This window comes from Sus scrofa, chromosome 17, assembly GCF_054392235.1.
Source record: "Sus scrofa isolate SSC_HxYL_T2T_F1_AM1 chromosome 17, Sscrofa_HxYL_maternal_Yorkshire_Landrace_v2.0, whole genome shotgun sequence".
NCBI lineage: Eukaryota > Metazoa > Chordata > Mammalia > Artiodactyla > Suidae > Sus > Sus scrofa.
In genome coordinates, this window is record NC_139399.1 from 16,214,572 (window position 1) to 16,229,346 (window position 14,775).

The 14,775-nt window shown below is 36.0% G+C and overlaps 1 protein-coding gene across 3 annotated transcripts in view; it reads left to right on the top strand.

The window, feature by feature from the left end:
• The window catches only part of ADAM18 (ADAM metallopeptidase domain 18), a 55,372-nt gene that overhangs the window by 21,743 nt on the left and 18,854 nt on the right, over window positions 1-14,775 (top strand). For all 3 annotated transcript variants that reach the window (XM_085003915.1, XM_085003916.1, XM_085003917.1), the window contains 2 exons: window positions 1,411-1,594; window positions 12,793-12,888. In XM_085003915.1, the coding sequence (XP_084860041.1) occupies window positions 1,411-1,594; window positions 12,793-12,888 (280 nt within the window). The remainder of the gene's footprint in view (window positions 1-1,410; window positions 1,595-12,792; window positions 12,889-14,775) is intronic.

Consider the following 14,775-nt stretch of genomic DNA (forward strand, 5'->3'; position numbering starts at 1 on the left):
AAGGATTTTATGTATGGGCAACACTGTGCATTATCTATAGATTAATCAAAATAAAGAGAAGAGAAAGATGATGCTGGATATAATGAACACAAAAGCCAAATCATGGAGTAAATTAGAGCATATAGGACCTAGTGTCTAAGAGGAGTTGGCTTTTATCAGAGCTGGATAAACTCAATTATTGTGATAGAGGTTAGGAGAGTGGAGCAATGGAGATGTAGAGAGTTTGGTTAATGGAGGTGTCAAGATGAGGACTGGAGTTCAATACTGTACCTCATATATTGGACATGTTTATTGGACATCTGTTAGACATAGCTATTAGTCCCCCCGGAAATGGAGCTGTGATCATGAATATACATTAGTGCAAAATTTATGTCATATAAATATATTTAAACAGGAGTTCCCGTCGTGGCGCAGTGGTTAACGAATCCGACGAGGAACCATGAGGTTGCGGGTTCGATCCCTGCCCTTGCTCAGTGGGTTAACGATCCGGCGTTGCCGTGAGCTGTGGTGTAGGTTGCAGACGCGGCTCGGATCCCGAGTTGCTGTGGCTCTGGCGTAGGCCGGTGGCTACAGCTCCGATTCAACCCCTAGCCTGGGAACCTCCATATGCCGCGGGAGCGGCCCAAGAAATAGCAACAATAACAACAACAACAACAACAAAAAAGACAAAAGACAAAAAAAAAAAAAAATATATATATATATATTTAAACATTACAAATTAAAAAAACCTTATTTTACATGATGCAAAACTACTATGTAGAATATAAATATTAAAGTGGGAGGGGAATGTGAGAGGGAGGGAACACAATTTCAGACAATGTTGCCAAGACGGGCCTCTTCAGAAAGTGACATTTGAGCAGACATGTGATGGAAATGAGGGAAGGAGGTTTTCAGTATTTGGTAGAAGAGCATATCAGGTAGAGAGAAAGATAGGTGTGATAGATAGACAGATAGGAGATAGAATGATAGGTAGATAATAGGTGATAAACGGTTGATAGATAATGGAGAGATGATAGATAATGGATAAGTGATGAATAATAGATGATAGGTAGGTAGATAGATATATAAATAGATAATAGATAATAGATGATAGATGGTTGATGGATAATGGATAGATGATAGATAATAGGTAGATGATTGATAGATAATAGATAAGTGTTTAGATAGATAGATTTAACCATTATACTTTATTGCTTTCTTGTAGAGATGCATTTTCAATGTTATTTTTAAAAAAATGTTAAAGATAAGAAATGATAAATGAAACTTTAATTGCATTTGACTTTGTCTCTGCTAAGGTACAAGTTTTTCCTTTGAGCTATCTTGTGAGTCACATTATTGTACATGGAACATTGTTTAGATTGTAGTTTTATTAGCTAGGTTTATTTAACCCAAGGACTCATTTCATTTTAGGTTTTCCAGTGGTATAAAGATGTTTAGCAACTGTAGCATGCATGCCTATAGATATTTTATTTCCACATTTGAGGGTCGGTGTCTTCAGAACTTTCCAAAACTGAAACCATTCCATCAAAATCAATCGGTGTGTGGTAATGGGATTTTGGAACCTCATGAAGAATGTGATTGTGGCAGTGAACGGGTGCGTAATTAAGACTGAAATATGAGCACAATTTCTTATGTTTCTAATAAGTGGCCATAATATATATGGAATAATATATGCAACTAAGTCTTCAATGGAATTTGATGTGACAGTGAGGCTAGGTAAAGGTATATGAATCGCTTCCCCATGACTCTTCAACTGAGAACACAGATGCGTCATGAAACTTTGGTTTATGCACTGTTCCCAAATTATGACAACCAAGAGATTTTGAGCATGTAGGAATATATAAAGGAATTCTCTTGTTTCCTAAATCATGAGACTTCAATCTACATCTTCTCTATAAACTTCTGAATTTGGTCCAATGTTTTTTTCTTCCTCTTGTGGTTTCAAGGATGTCTAAACATTAGAACAGATCTTTCTTAATTCGTCTCAAACATTCCTGCCTTACCAAGTTCCAGGATGATCAAAATTTGATCAGTGTATTCATTCTAAATATAAATATGAAATCTACTTTACTTCCATCAACCAAATATTTAGTGCACACTCTTTTCAACTGATAGGACCATATATTTGGCCTGTTATACTATAAAGTTTCTTGATTCTTACTCCCCCAATAATTATATGAATTTCTTATCCACTTATGAAAATAGCTAACATGTTTAAGTAACTTTAAATCCCTACAGATTCTCATGATTATCTACCATTCCCTGGAGTTTATATATATTTTATAACTTGTATATAATTTACATTAATGTAATAATTTATATACAGTAGTCCATATATGTATCTGTATGTATGTATGTATATTTTCAAATTATCTCAGATTTCCTAGTGTCGTCTTAGTTCTTTGATAAATGGTACTGTGCTCATTTGCATTCACCTACCCTTAAGTATATGGTGGCAATTACTTGCCAACAATTCTGGTTCTTTTTAATGAATGGTCAAATGAAACAACATAATCTGGAGCTAAATCTACACCTCATGAGCCTCCACCACTGCAGGCTGTGGGCAGATTGACACAGCAGATGCGATCAATGCTCTACCAGTGCTTCCTCAGGATTGACTGTTCTGGCAGAGTGTTTTTGCCTCAGGTATCTGATTCTCCTAGTTGGAGTACTTCTTCTGGCCCCACCAGAATAGAATACTCATCAATTATCAGGGATTAATTATCAGCTGTCAGATAATTATGATGGGCAGTTGGCAGATAATCCTCTGAGGCATGCTCTGCACCAAAGTTCAACAGTATCCAGTAGCCCAATCGGTGCCACTTATTTTTGTAAATGGAACTCTGTTGACCTGCAGCCAGGTCTATATGTTCGTACATTGTATCAGACTGTTTTTGTGCTACAGCAGCAGAGTGGAATAGTTGTGACAGTACAGCACTTCCGCAAAGCTACACCACTGCTGCAAGCTGCAGCGTAGGTCTCAGATGCGGCTCATATCCAGCGTTCTTGTGGCCATGGTGTAGATCGCAGCTGCAGCTCTGATTGGACCCGTTGCCCAGGAATTTCCATATGCCTCATATACAACCCTAAAAACAAAGCTTTAGAGAGCAAGGGGACCTCAATCTGCTGTTGCTGGTGGAAGACACAGGAAACACAGGAAGAAATGCAGATAAAACGTGGGAAAAAGACAAACCAAAAAAAACAGGAGGCTTCTGCCCAACACCTCGGTTTTACCCTTGTGAGTCTGTAGGCAAAGTACCTGACCTCATTTACCTCTCTGATGTTCTGAGCTATAGATACTGTGGGAAAATCAACTTGTGTTGTTTCAAGCCTCTAAGTGTGTGATCATTGGCAACAGCATCAGTAGGAAACCAATCCGTCTTCCAAATAAGTGACTCAATAGTATCCTGGTTTCAGAGTCTGTTTCTGGGGGAATGTCAGACCACATTAGCTGGAGCAGATGTTTTCCTAGGAAGCAGACAATCAAGATAGACTCCGAAAGTGGATTTCTTACTGGCAAAATAGTAATATGTATCCTGTACTCATTTCTGGGTTTGGTACATTTGAATAGATGCACTGGAGAAACTTAAAACCGCCAAAGTCCTCTGAACCCCCTGGGCTGTGAAGTTACTCCTGTCTCCTTGCTGCGTTAGAACAGCTTCACACTACCTGTAGACCATGGAAACCTCACTGGAGGATGGATTTCTCACCAAGATGATACATGTTCTGCTCACGATCTGTCCCTGCCTTGCCTCACTGGTACAAGACTACCAGTTGGACTCAAATCTAAGTACAGCCAAAAATAAGTACTCTTTGCTGCTGCAATACAGAGGTTATTTTTTAAATGGGTGAAAGTTGGTAATATGTGTGGATGAGAACATGGAGAACATAAAGATGGAATTTAAGGATGTTGACCACAAACTATTAAAGTATAAGCCTGGGTAAGGTAGACTTTATTGAACAAGGACTGCAGTCTGGTAAATCAGGATTTAGTACCCTGGCCAGGTAACCTAGGACAAGCCTCGATTTGCTGTTGGATGGAAGCTTGAAGATAGGAAACAACCTGGCCTGCAATAAATGAGGTAGATATGGCAAAACTACCTTAATGAAGTAATGCAGATGGGGTCAGAAGTTCATAGGTGTGGCCATATTTGAATGGACTACAAGAATACCAAATCTAGCACCTAATGATTTGGATGGACCAGCATACAAACCTTTCACTAGAGCAATGAAGAAATGCATTACTGAGGAGATCCTAACACTGTTGACAATCTCAGTAGTAGCTCTCGTCTATAGACTAGGGTTGATGGTTGAAAGGGCCATCATGGAGCTGGCTACCCTGAGTCCTTAGGGATTACTGAATCCCCAAATAGCAGAGGCCAAGTGGCTGTGCTTACAAGACACCTGTGTAGTCAAAGATGTGTGTACACTTGACGTATGTAACTGGAAATTAAGAAGAGGTAAGCAAGGGACTGGTGCCAGTTACTGCGAATGGGAGTTCACAATCCCTAATTAACTCTCCAGACCCAAGCCAGGCTCAGAGCTCATGGCTCAGGTCAAGGATGAGATCCTACAATGCCCCAGTAAGGAAATAATGCAGGAATTTCCTCAATCACTACCCTCTGAAGTGACCTCCAGCCATTAGCTAGGGTGGCTGTACACTGGAGGAATACCCAGTCACTGTAAGGTGACTGAAGAGAGACTCTTAACCCAAGAGGCACACATAAGAGGACCCAAAACATCATCATGGGTGGAGTAGGGGCATGGAAAATCCAGACAACACCTGGCATCTTTGAGAAATTCATCTTAGAGTAGGTCCAATCAATTGGTTATCCTAACTTGTGGTCATGTTGCTAGTTCTTTAGTGACGCATTGAGGTGATAAGACCAAGAAGCTGACAGATGCTCACATTGGTTCCCCAATCTGTGGAGTAAAATCAAAAAGAATAGGAAAGGACAATTTTAAATACCTAAAGCTACCAAGCTAGCAATGAAGAAGACTATATCCTGGATGAAGACATCAATAGGGAAAGTAGAGTAATTGGAAACTAATGAAAATGGAATGTAATAAAACCCAGATCATTACAGAATGATTGGGTACAGATGAAGACCCAAAATATCATCACAGTCAGCCTAGATACTGTATCCAGACATCCCACAATGAAATGCAAATTCTTATTGTTTACAGACAAATAAATAAAATAAGCCCCTACTAACACTAATAAAAAAATCAAGCATAATGGTACTTGGAATCCCCATCATGGCTCAGCTGAAACAAATCTGACTAGCATCCATGAGGACACATGTTCGATCCCTGGCCTCACTCAGTGGATTAAGGATCCGGCATTGCTGTGAGCTGTGGTGTAGGTCACAGACACTGCTCGGATCCCGTGTTGCTGTGGTTGTGGCATAGACCAGCAGCTACAGCTCTGATTCGACCCCTAGCCTGGCAACTTCCATATGCCGCAGGTGTGGGCCTACCCCCCAACAAAAGGACCAAAAAGAAATAACAGCACTTAAAGATAAGACATCACTGTAGATCTTATGTAATATGATATGAAAAAATAGTAAGATGCCATCACAGAGATTATACTAATACATTTAACAACCAAAACAAAATGGACAAAATCCCTGAAAAACAGCATTTAAGAAAAAACAGCTTGAGTAGAAATAAAAATGTGAATAGCATTTATATAGGTTTAGGAAATAACATATATAAATTTAAAACTCATTAAAAATCCATGCCACATGGCTCTAATATTGAATTTTTTTAATTAAGAAATACTGATTTTATACAACATTTTCTAGAGTATAGAAAAAAAGTAATATGTCCTAAATCATTTTTTAAGGATAAAACAACCTTGAATTAAAAAAAAAAACCTGATAAGACTATCTCAAGAATGGATTTATGTATGCCCATATTTTTTATATCACAAAATTCTTAGTAAAAGTTATAAATTGAATATAATGACACACATGGACACACACACACACACCCTCAGACATGCATTATAGAGTTCATTGATTTATTTCAGGAATGTAATTTAAAAGTGATTATCTCAGTGGATAGATATAATCTTCTAGTAAAATAGAGTGGAACTTGCTATATTTAAGAAAGAGTATCTATAAAATCTTATAGTTAACTTCATATATAATGATCTTTCTCCCTGAAGTCAGTAATGAGCCAGCGATGCACACTATTATCTTTTACACTTGATATTGATTGTGATAAACTAACCAGAGAAATCAAGCAGGAAAATAAAATGTATGACAATTCAAAGTGAAGAAATTTAACTTTCATTCCTAATAATATGTGTACATTGAAAACCCCAAATAATTTAGAAATAAGTTATCATTTGCAGCTGTGTGTGTACTTACCAAGGTCACTGGTGACATAATTCACAAAAATTAAAAGATTTCTTTAGATCAGCAGTAAATAACTAGAAAAAGAAATTTCAAAATAATGCCATTTACAATAGCAGCAAAAAAACATAAAATGTGTAAGATATCTAATGATGGAGTTCCCGTTGTGGCACAGTGGAAACGAATCCAACTAGGAACTATGAGGTTTGATCCCTGGCCTCTATCAATGGGTTAAGGATCTGGTGTTGCTGTGAGCTGTAGTGTGAGTGGCAGACAAGGCTCAGATCTGGCGTTGCTGTGGCTGTAGCTGTGGTGTAGGCTGGCAGCTGCAGCTCTGATTAGACCCCTGGCCTGGGAACCTCCACATGCCATGGGTGCGGCCCTAAAAAGACAAAAGACAAAAAAAAAAAAATAATGAAATATGTGCAAGACCACTTCATAGAAAACCTCAAAGCATTATTAACAGAAATCATGGAAGTATTTACAAAATTGAAGAATATACCATATTTTAAGACTGGGAGTTCCCATTGTGGCTCAGTGGTTAATGAATCCGACTAGGAACCAAGAGGTTGTGGGTTCAATCCCTGGCCTTGCTCAGTGGGTTAAGGATCTGGCATTGCCATGAGCTGTGGTGTAGGTCGCAGACACGGCTCGAATCCCAAGTTGATGTGCTGTGGCTCTGGTGTAGGCTGGTGGCTATAGCTCCGATTAGACCCCTAGCCTGGGAACCTCCATGTGCTGCAGGAGTGGCCCTAGAAATGGCAAAAAGCCAAAAAAAAAAAAAAAAGGACTGAAAGAATTGATATTGATGAGAAGATAGTGATTTCTCTGCAAACTCATCCTCTCCAGATAAAGTCCCAATGCATATAAATCCATCCTCAAACAAATATATAGTTATAAAAAGGAAAGAACTTTTAATAACTTTTCAGAAAATTGTGGATATTCTACTTTGTAAATACATTCAACTTGAAAAGTGAAAATTTCTTAAAGGCTAGATGTATTGTTAAATATGAAACCAAAATTAATGTATTATTTATACCACATTATACTAAAGCCCATTTGTCTATATAGCACTTCAAGTGGACCTTTTTTTTTAACACATGTATAATTTTTTAACATCATATGCTGGTCATTTGGAAAATGCTGGTTCACTGAATTATGCAGATATCTCACTATAAAATATCAAAATTTTATGTTTACTGTCATCATATGAAAAGTAATGGATAAATAAAGCCTCTGTTGATATCTAAATTTTTCCAAGATTCTGATTTCACTTTAAAGATTAAATTATATCAGTGACAGCAAATTCAGTTGTTTTCCTTGGAGTAACAAAGTTATCTCATTGACTTTTTTTTTTATATATAATGATTTTTATTTTTTTCCATTATAGCTGGTTCACAGTGTTGTGTCAATTTTCTGCTGTACAGCATGGTGATCCAGCTACAAGTACATGTATACAGTCTTTTTTTCTCACATTATCATGCTCCATCATATGTGACTAGACATACTTCCCAGTGCTACACACCAGGATCTCATTGCTAATGCATTCCAAAGGCAATAATCTGCATCTATTAACCCCAAGCTTCCAATCCATCCTACTCCCTCCCCCTCCCCTTTGGCAACCACAAGTTTATTGACTTTTAAGAATATGTCTGCCAGAGAGCCAACCTGAATTACCATAGTTTGTCTGTCATTGGTTCTTACAAATGAAAACTTGTTTTCCATGTAAAATGTGAATGGTCAGTCTGTAATTCAAATACTCACATAAGTATTTGCATAGAGAATCTGTAGTACTTAAGAATATATTGTGGCTATGTGTGAATTCACAAGTATGATGACTAGCAATAAATATCGGAGTTAATATCTCACAAAATATAGAGGGATACATTTAAGAAAAAATCTTTTAGTTTTATAAAGCAATAAAATATCAGAATAAAGTATTGTTAATATTTCATAATCTTGGTTAGGAGACATAAAACTCAATAGTCATAAAGGATGAAGAATATGTAAACTACAGGAAATGACAGACATTATTAATAAGATGAATAATAGACAGCAAAGAAATGTTATAACCAAAAAGAAGAGAAAGAGGATAATAGGATATTATTTTTAAAAAGCTGTCTCTACTATTTAAAGAGGAATAGAGGAAAATAAACAAACCCCCCCAAAAAAAACCCTTTGCAAAATGGTCAAAATTGTGAGAAGAAATGCTTATTTAATTCATGAATAAAATTGGATAAAACACAAATTCTTGTTCAAACTCACTATTAATCAGAGAAGTAATAATAAAAAATGAGACACCATTTCCCAGTTAGCTTGTTATAAATTAAAATGATTGGTCATAATTAGTACTGATAAACATTGTTTATGTTTCATGAAAGAGTATATAGACACACATGCACTCATATGGTGATACTGAACTTTGGGATATTAAACACTGAAATATACAAGGAGATTACCTCTGGAGGGTCTGGGGATTACAACTACAACTTCAAATTTTACCCCATATTTTCTAAATCATTTTGATGACAGGGACATTTATAAATACATATCTATTCGCATGAACACACAAAAAGTTTGAAACATTTGGAGAATATAAAAAGAAGAATCCTACCTTCTTTTTAAGGACAAGATCTTTGAAACCAGATTTTTGAGTAAATGGAATATGTTTGATTGTTTTTAAGTTAAGAATATAAAAATACTAAAGAATTGTATTAATGCAATGTACTTACATGAAAAAAAATTCCATTCGTTAACATTATTTAAATGATGACCTAGATGATGCAAGACATTGGAAATAAACTGGAGGCAAAGGTGGATAACTTACAGGAAACACTGACCAAAGAGATACAAGATATAAAACTTCAACAAGAAGAGATGCAAAATACAATAACAAATAACAAATTCACTAGAAGCAGCTAACAGCAGGATCCAGGAGGAAGAAGAACGAATAAGTGAGGTGGAGGACAGATTAGTGGAAATCACGGATGTGAAACAGAAAAGAGAAAAAAGATTGAAAACAAATGAAGAGAGTCTAAGAGAATTCTGGGACAATGTTAAATGCACCAACATCCATATTATAGGGGGTGCCAGAAGGAGAAGAGAGAGAAAAGGAGACAGAAAAAATATTCCAAGAGATAATAACTGAAAACTTCCCTCACATGGGAAAGGAACCACTCACTCAAATCCAGGAAGCACAACAAGTACCATATAAAATAAACCCAAAGGAGGAAAACCCTGAGACACATATTAGTCAAACTGACCAAAATTAAAGACAAAGAGAAAATATTGAAAGCAGCTAGGGAAAATAAATTAACATAAAAGGGAACCCCAATAAGGTTATTGGCAAATTTTTCAGCAGAAACTCTGCAGGACAGAAGGGAGTGTCATGATGAAAGGAAAAACTAGCTAACACCTATCCTTTTGAAACTATTTCAAAACATTGCAGAGGAAGGGGTACTCCCAAACACATTCTATGAGGCCGCCATCACCCTGATACCAAAACAAGACAAAGATACCACAAAAAATAGAAAACTACAGGTCAATTTCACTGACGAACATAGATGCAAAAATCCTCAACAAAATACTAGCGAACCACATCCAACAAACATTAAAAGGATTGAAAATCATGATCAAGTGGGATTTATTCCAGGGATGCAAGGGTTCTTTGATCTCCACAAATCAATCAGTGTGATACACCACATTAACAAACTGAAGAATAAAAACCATATGATCCTCTCAATAGATGCGGAAAAAGCCTTTGACAAAATCCAACACCCATTTCTGATTAAAAAAAAAAACCTTCAGAAAGTGGGCATAGAGGAAACCTACCTCAACATGATAAAGGCCGTATGTGACAAACCCACAGCTAACATCATTCTCAATGATGAAAAGCTGAAAGATTTCCCACTGATATCAGAAACAAGACAAGGATATCTTCTCTCACCACTACTATTCAACATAGTTTTGGAAGCCTAGCCACAGCAATCAGAGAAGTAAAAGAGATAAAAGGAATCCAAATTGGAAAGGAAGAAGTAAAACTATCCCTATTTGCAGATGACATGATACTATACCTAGATAATCCTAAAGACTCTACCAGTAAACTGTTAGAGCTCATCCATGAATTTGGCAAAGTCTCAGAATACAAAATTAATACACAGAAATTGACTGCATTTCTATATCCTAACAATGAAAGATCAGAAAGAGAAATTAGGGAAGCAATCCTGTTTACCATAGCATCCAAAAGAATAAAATACATAGGAGTAAACCTACCTGAAGAGACAAAAGACCTGTACTCTGAAAACTATTGAACACTGATGAAAGAAATCAAAGATGACAAAAATAGATGGAAAGACATACTATGCTCTTGGATTGGAAGAGTCAATATTATCAAAATGACTATCTACAAATTCAATGCAATCCCTATCAAATTACCAAGGACATTTTCCACAGAACTCAAATAAAATATTTTCAAGTTTGTTTGGAAGCACAAAAGACTCAGAATAGCCAAAGACATCCTGAAAGAGAAAAATGGAACTGGAGGAATCAGTCTTCCTGAATTCAGACTATACTACAAAGCAACAGTCATCAAAACCATAGGTACTGGCACAATGACAGAAATACAGATCAGTGGAACAGGAGAGAAAGCCCAGAATTCAACCCATGCACCTACAGCCAACTAATCTATGACAAAGGAGGCAAGAATGTACAATGGAGAAAAGACAGCCTGTTCAATAAGTGGTGCTGGGAAAACTGGACAGCCACACAGAAGAGAATGAAATTAGAACACTCCCTAACACCATACACAAAAATAAACTCCAAATGGATTAAAGACCTAGAAATAAGACCAGACTCTATAAAACTCTTAGAGGAAAACATAGTCCAAACACTCTCTGATCTAAATGACAGCAACATCTTCCAAGATCCACCTCTTAGAGTAAAGACAGTAAAGACAAAAATAAAAAAAGGGGCCTAATTAAACTTAAAAGTTTCTGCACAGCAAAGAAAACCCTAAACAAAATGAAAAGACAACCCACAGAATGGGAGAAAATCTTTGCGAATGAATCGACTGACAAGGGATTAATCTCCAAAATTTATAAACATCTTCAGCAGCTCCATACCAAAAAAATAAACAACCCCATCAAAAAGTGGGCAGAAGATCTAAACAGACAGTTCTCCAAAGAATACATGCAGATCGCCAAAACACACATGAAAAGATGTTCAACATCACTCATTACTAAAGAGATGCAAATCAAAACCACTATGAGATACCACCTTACACCAGCAATAAGTGCTGGAGAGGGTGTGGAGAAAAAGGAACCCTATTACACTGTTGGTGGGATTGTACATTGGTGTAGCCACCATGGAAAACAGTATGGAGATTCCTCAGAAAACTAAAAATAGAACTAACATTTGATCCAGCAATCCCACTCCTGGGCATCTATCCAGAGAAAACCATGATTCGCAAAGACACATGTACTCCAATGTTCATTGCAGCACTCTTTTCAATAGCCAAGACATGGAAACAACTCCATTGACAGAGGAGTGGGTCTAGAATATGTGGTCCATATACACAATAGAATATTACTCAGCCATTAAAAGGAATGAAATACCAGCATTTTTAGCAACATGGATGGACCTAGAAATTATCATGCTAAGTGAAGTCAGCCATACAATGAGACACCAACATCAAATGCTTTCACTGACATGTGGAATCTGAAAAAAAGACAATGAACTTCTTTGCAGAACAGATACTGACTCATAGACTTTGAAAAACTTATGGTTTCCAAAGGAGACAGTTTGGGGGGTGGGGGGATGCGCTGGGGTTGTGGGATGGAAATCCTATACAATTGGATTGTGATGATCATTGTACAACGATCAATGTAATAAATTCATTGAGTAATAAAAAAATGATGACCTAGTTTGAATGACAGTTGACCATCATTTACCTTGTAAAAATGTGTGTCAACATATCTTTTTTTTTTGTTTATTTCCATTGTCGTTAAGCATGACACATGATTACTATACTAAATGTATTTTCATTTTATATACTGTATAACTCTACTTGAGCTTTATTCACAAAGGGAAACTTTATTAAACAAATCACTAAAAAGACATTTGGGGAAAATTTTTTCTTAGAAATTCAAATGATATATTTCCATGTTGTCGATTTATGAATTAAATACAAAATATTTCAGTTAGCAAATGTTGCTGATCAGCTGTTATTTCAGATGTTATTTATTTAGTTCTTATACTTGTTTATGCCTTTGGATATTCTAGAAATAATAAAATAATAAAGCTTCACTGAAGATAATTATAGTGTATAATTGAAAATTTGAACACAAGAGAGTATTAAGTAGAAGGTGAGCTTGAAAAACAAGAGCTGTTAAATGGTTGAACTAAAATAATAATTCTTCTTATGAAATTTTAGGAATGTCAATTTAAGAAGTGCTGTGATTACAATACATGTAAACTGAAAGGCTCAGTAAAATGTGGTTCTGGATCATGCTGTACATCAGAATGTGAGGTAAGTTTCCAACATTTATGTTGGCAATTTAACCGTGAGGATAGAAGGCTATATTAATTGAGTTACTGTGGAATTGATAGAAGAACTAGAGAAATAATTCAGTGAAAGTAGAGTGTGTATGCACAACTGCAAGTATATAAGGATAACTACAATGAAATGAAGGCATCTCAGATTAGTACTGATTATTCTATTGTTTTGAAACCATTATTTATCATCTTCTAAATTTTCAACTCTCAAGGCAATTGTAAAGTCAAATAAAATGGTATATGACCAACTGTGAAAAAATATAACATGCAAAGCAAACAAAAGGTGAAGCAAACAAAACATGTAGTGTGCAGAGTATACAATGGACTCACACACATTGATAAGTAACACTCACACATACACACACACACACACACACACACACACACACACACACATTGGCAGAGGGAGTACCCAGGCAATTTAAAACAATGAAAAGTAGAATTGTTCCATGTGTACACTGATCATCTGCAGTAACAAAGATAAACATAAAAACAATAATGCAATATCATGGAGCAGTCATCCAAATGGAAATCTTAAAAATGACGATGCTGGATAGTATCTAAGGAAGGGGAATAGAGATCTTTTTTTTTAATAATATTTGTGGAATTTTGCATTGCTATCATCGCTTTTGTGAGCAATTTTTGCATATCTCTGGATAGAGTATAACTTACCAAGTTCATTGATTATCATGAGTTTCTCTCTTATGTATAATCCTAGAAACATGAACATGTGTGGAACACTCAGGAAAGACTATTTATTACAGAATTACCTGCAATAGCAAATCATAAAGGCAAATTCCATATTTGTATTGAAATGGTTGCATGAATTTATGCAAGAGTTAATAAGTGCAGGCTAAATATGCATGTACTGGTATGATATAATCTCCAACACATATGTTTGGATAAGAAAACAAGTTCCATAATGCGAAATATTTTAATTCCAATTCTGGTAAATTACATAGACATAAATGTTCCATATATTCTTTTTCCCCAATTTTTCTATTAGCATATAGTTGATCGTAGTAAAATCCTTTTAGTGAATTCTTCTGAGTATTATAACAAACGTATTCAGTCTTATAACTAGCACCACAGTCAAGGGATAGGCAGTTTCATCACCACTCCCCCAACCACCCCGCAAACTCTGTGCCCCCTTATAGTAAATTCATACCTCCACCCACAGACCACAGTAACTACAGGTCTGTTTTTTGCATCTGCAATTTTGCAAAACAAGTTGTATGTTATTGAGTGATATGCGTAAATGTTGTAATCCGGCATCTTGGCATAATGCATTTGAGCTTCATTCATGTTGTGTTTATCAGTAGTTCATTCCTTTTTTGTTGCTGAATAATATTGTATTTTAAGGATGTACCATGGTTTGACGGTTTGTTAATATAATCCCCATTCGAGGGACAGCTAGGTTGTGTGAATTTTGGGGGTGATAAAAACACAGCAGCTATAAGAATTTCACAAGCAGGTTTTATATGAATATATAGGGTTTTTTTTTTTTTCACTTAGCTAGAGACCTATACATGAAATTGCTGGGTCACACAATAAGCGTTGATGGAATTTTATAGGAAACTGAAAATCTGTATTTCAACAGTAGCTATACCATTTTGAATCCTCAGCAGCCATTTATGAGACTTGCTATTGCTCTGCAAACTAAATATAAACTCTAAAACTATACAACATTTGATTCTATTTTATTTTTACTATTAGTTTATTATTTGGAGTTTAAACATCATTTTACTAGTTGTCCCATAGTTTACAAATCTTCAATTAATCAGAGTCAATTTCATATAATACACTTCATGTATTGTGAATGGATCTTACATAATGAAACATTCCCATATCCTATAAACAC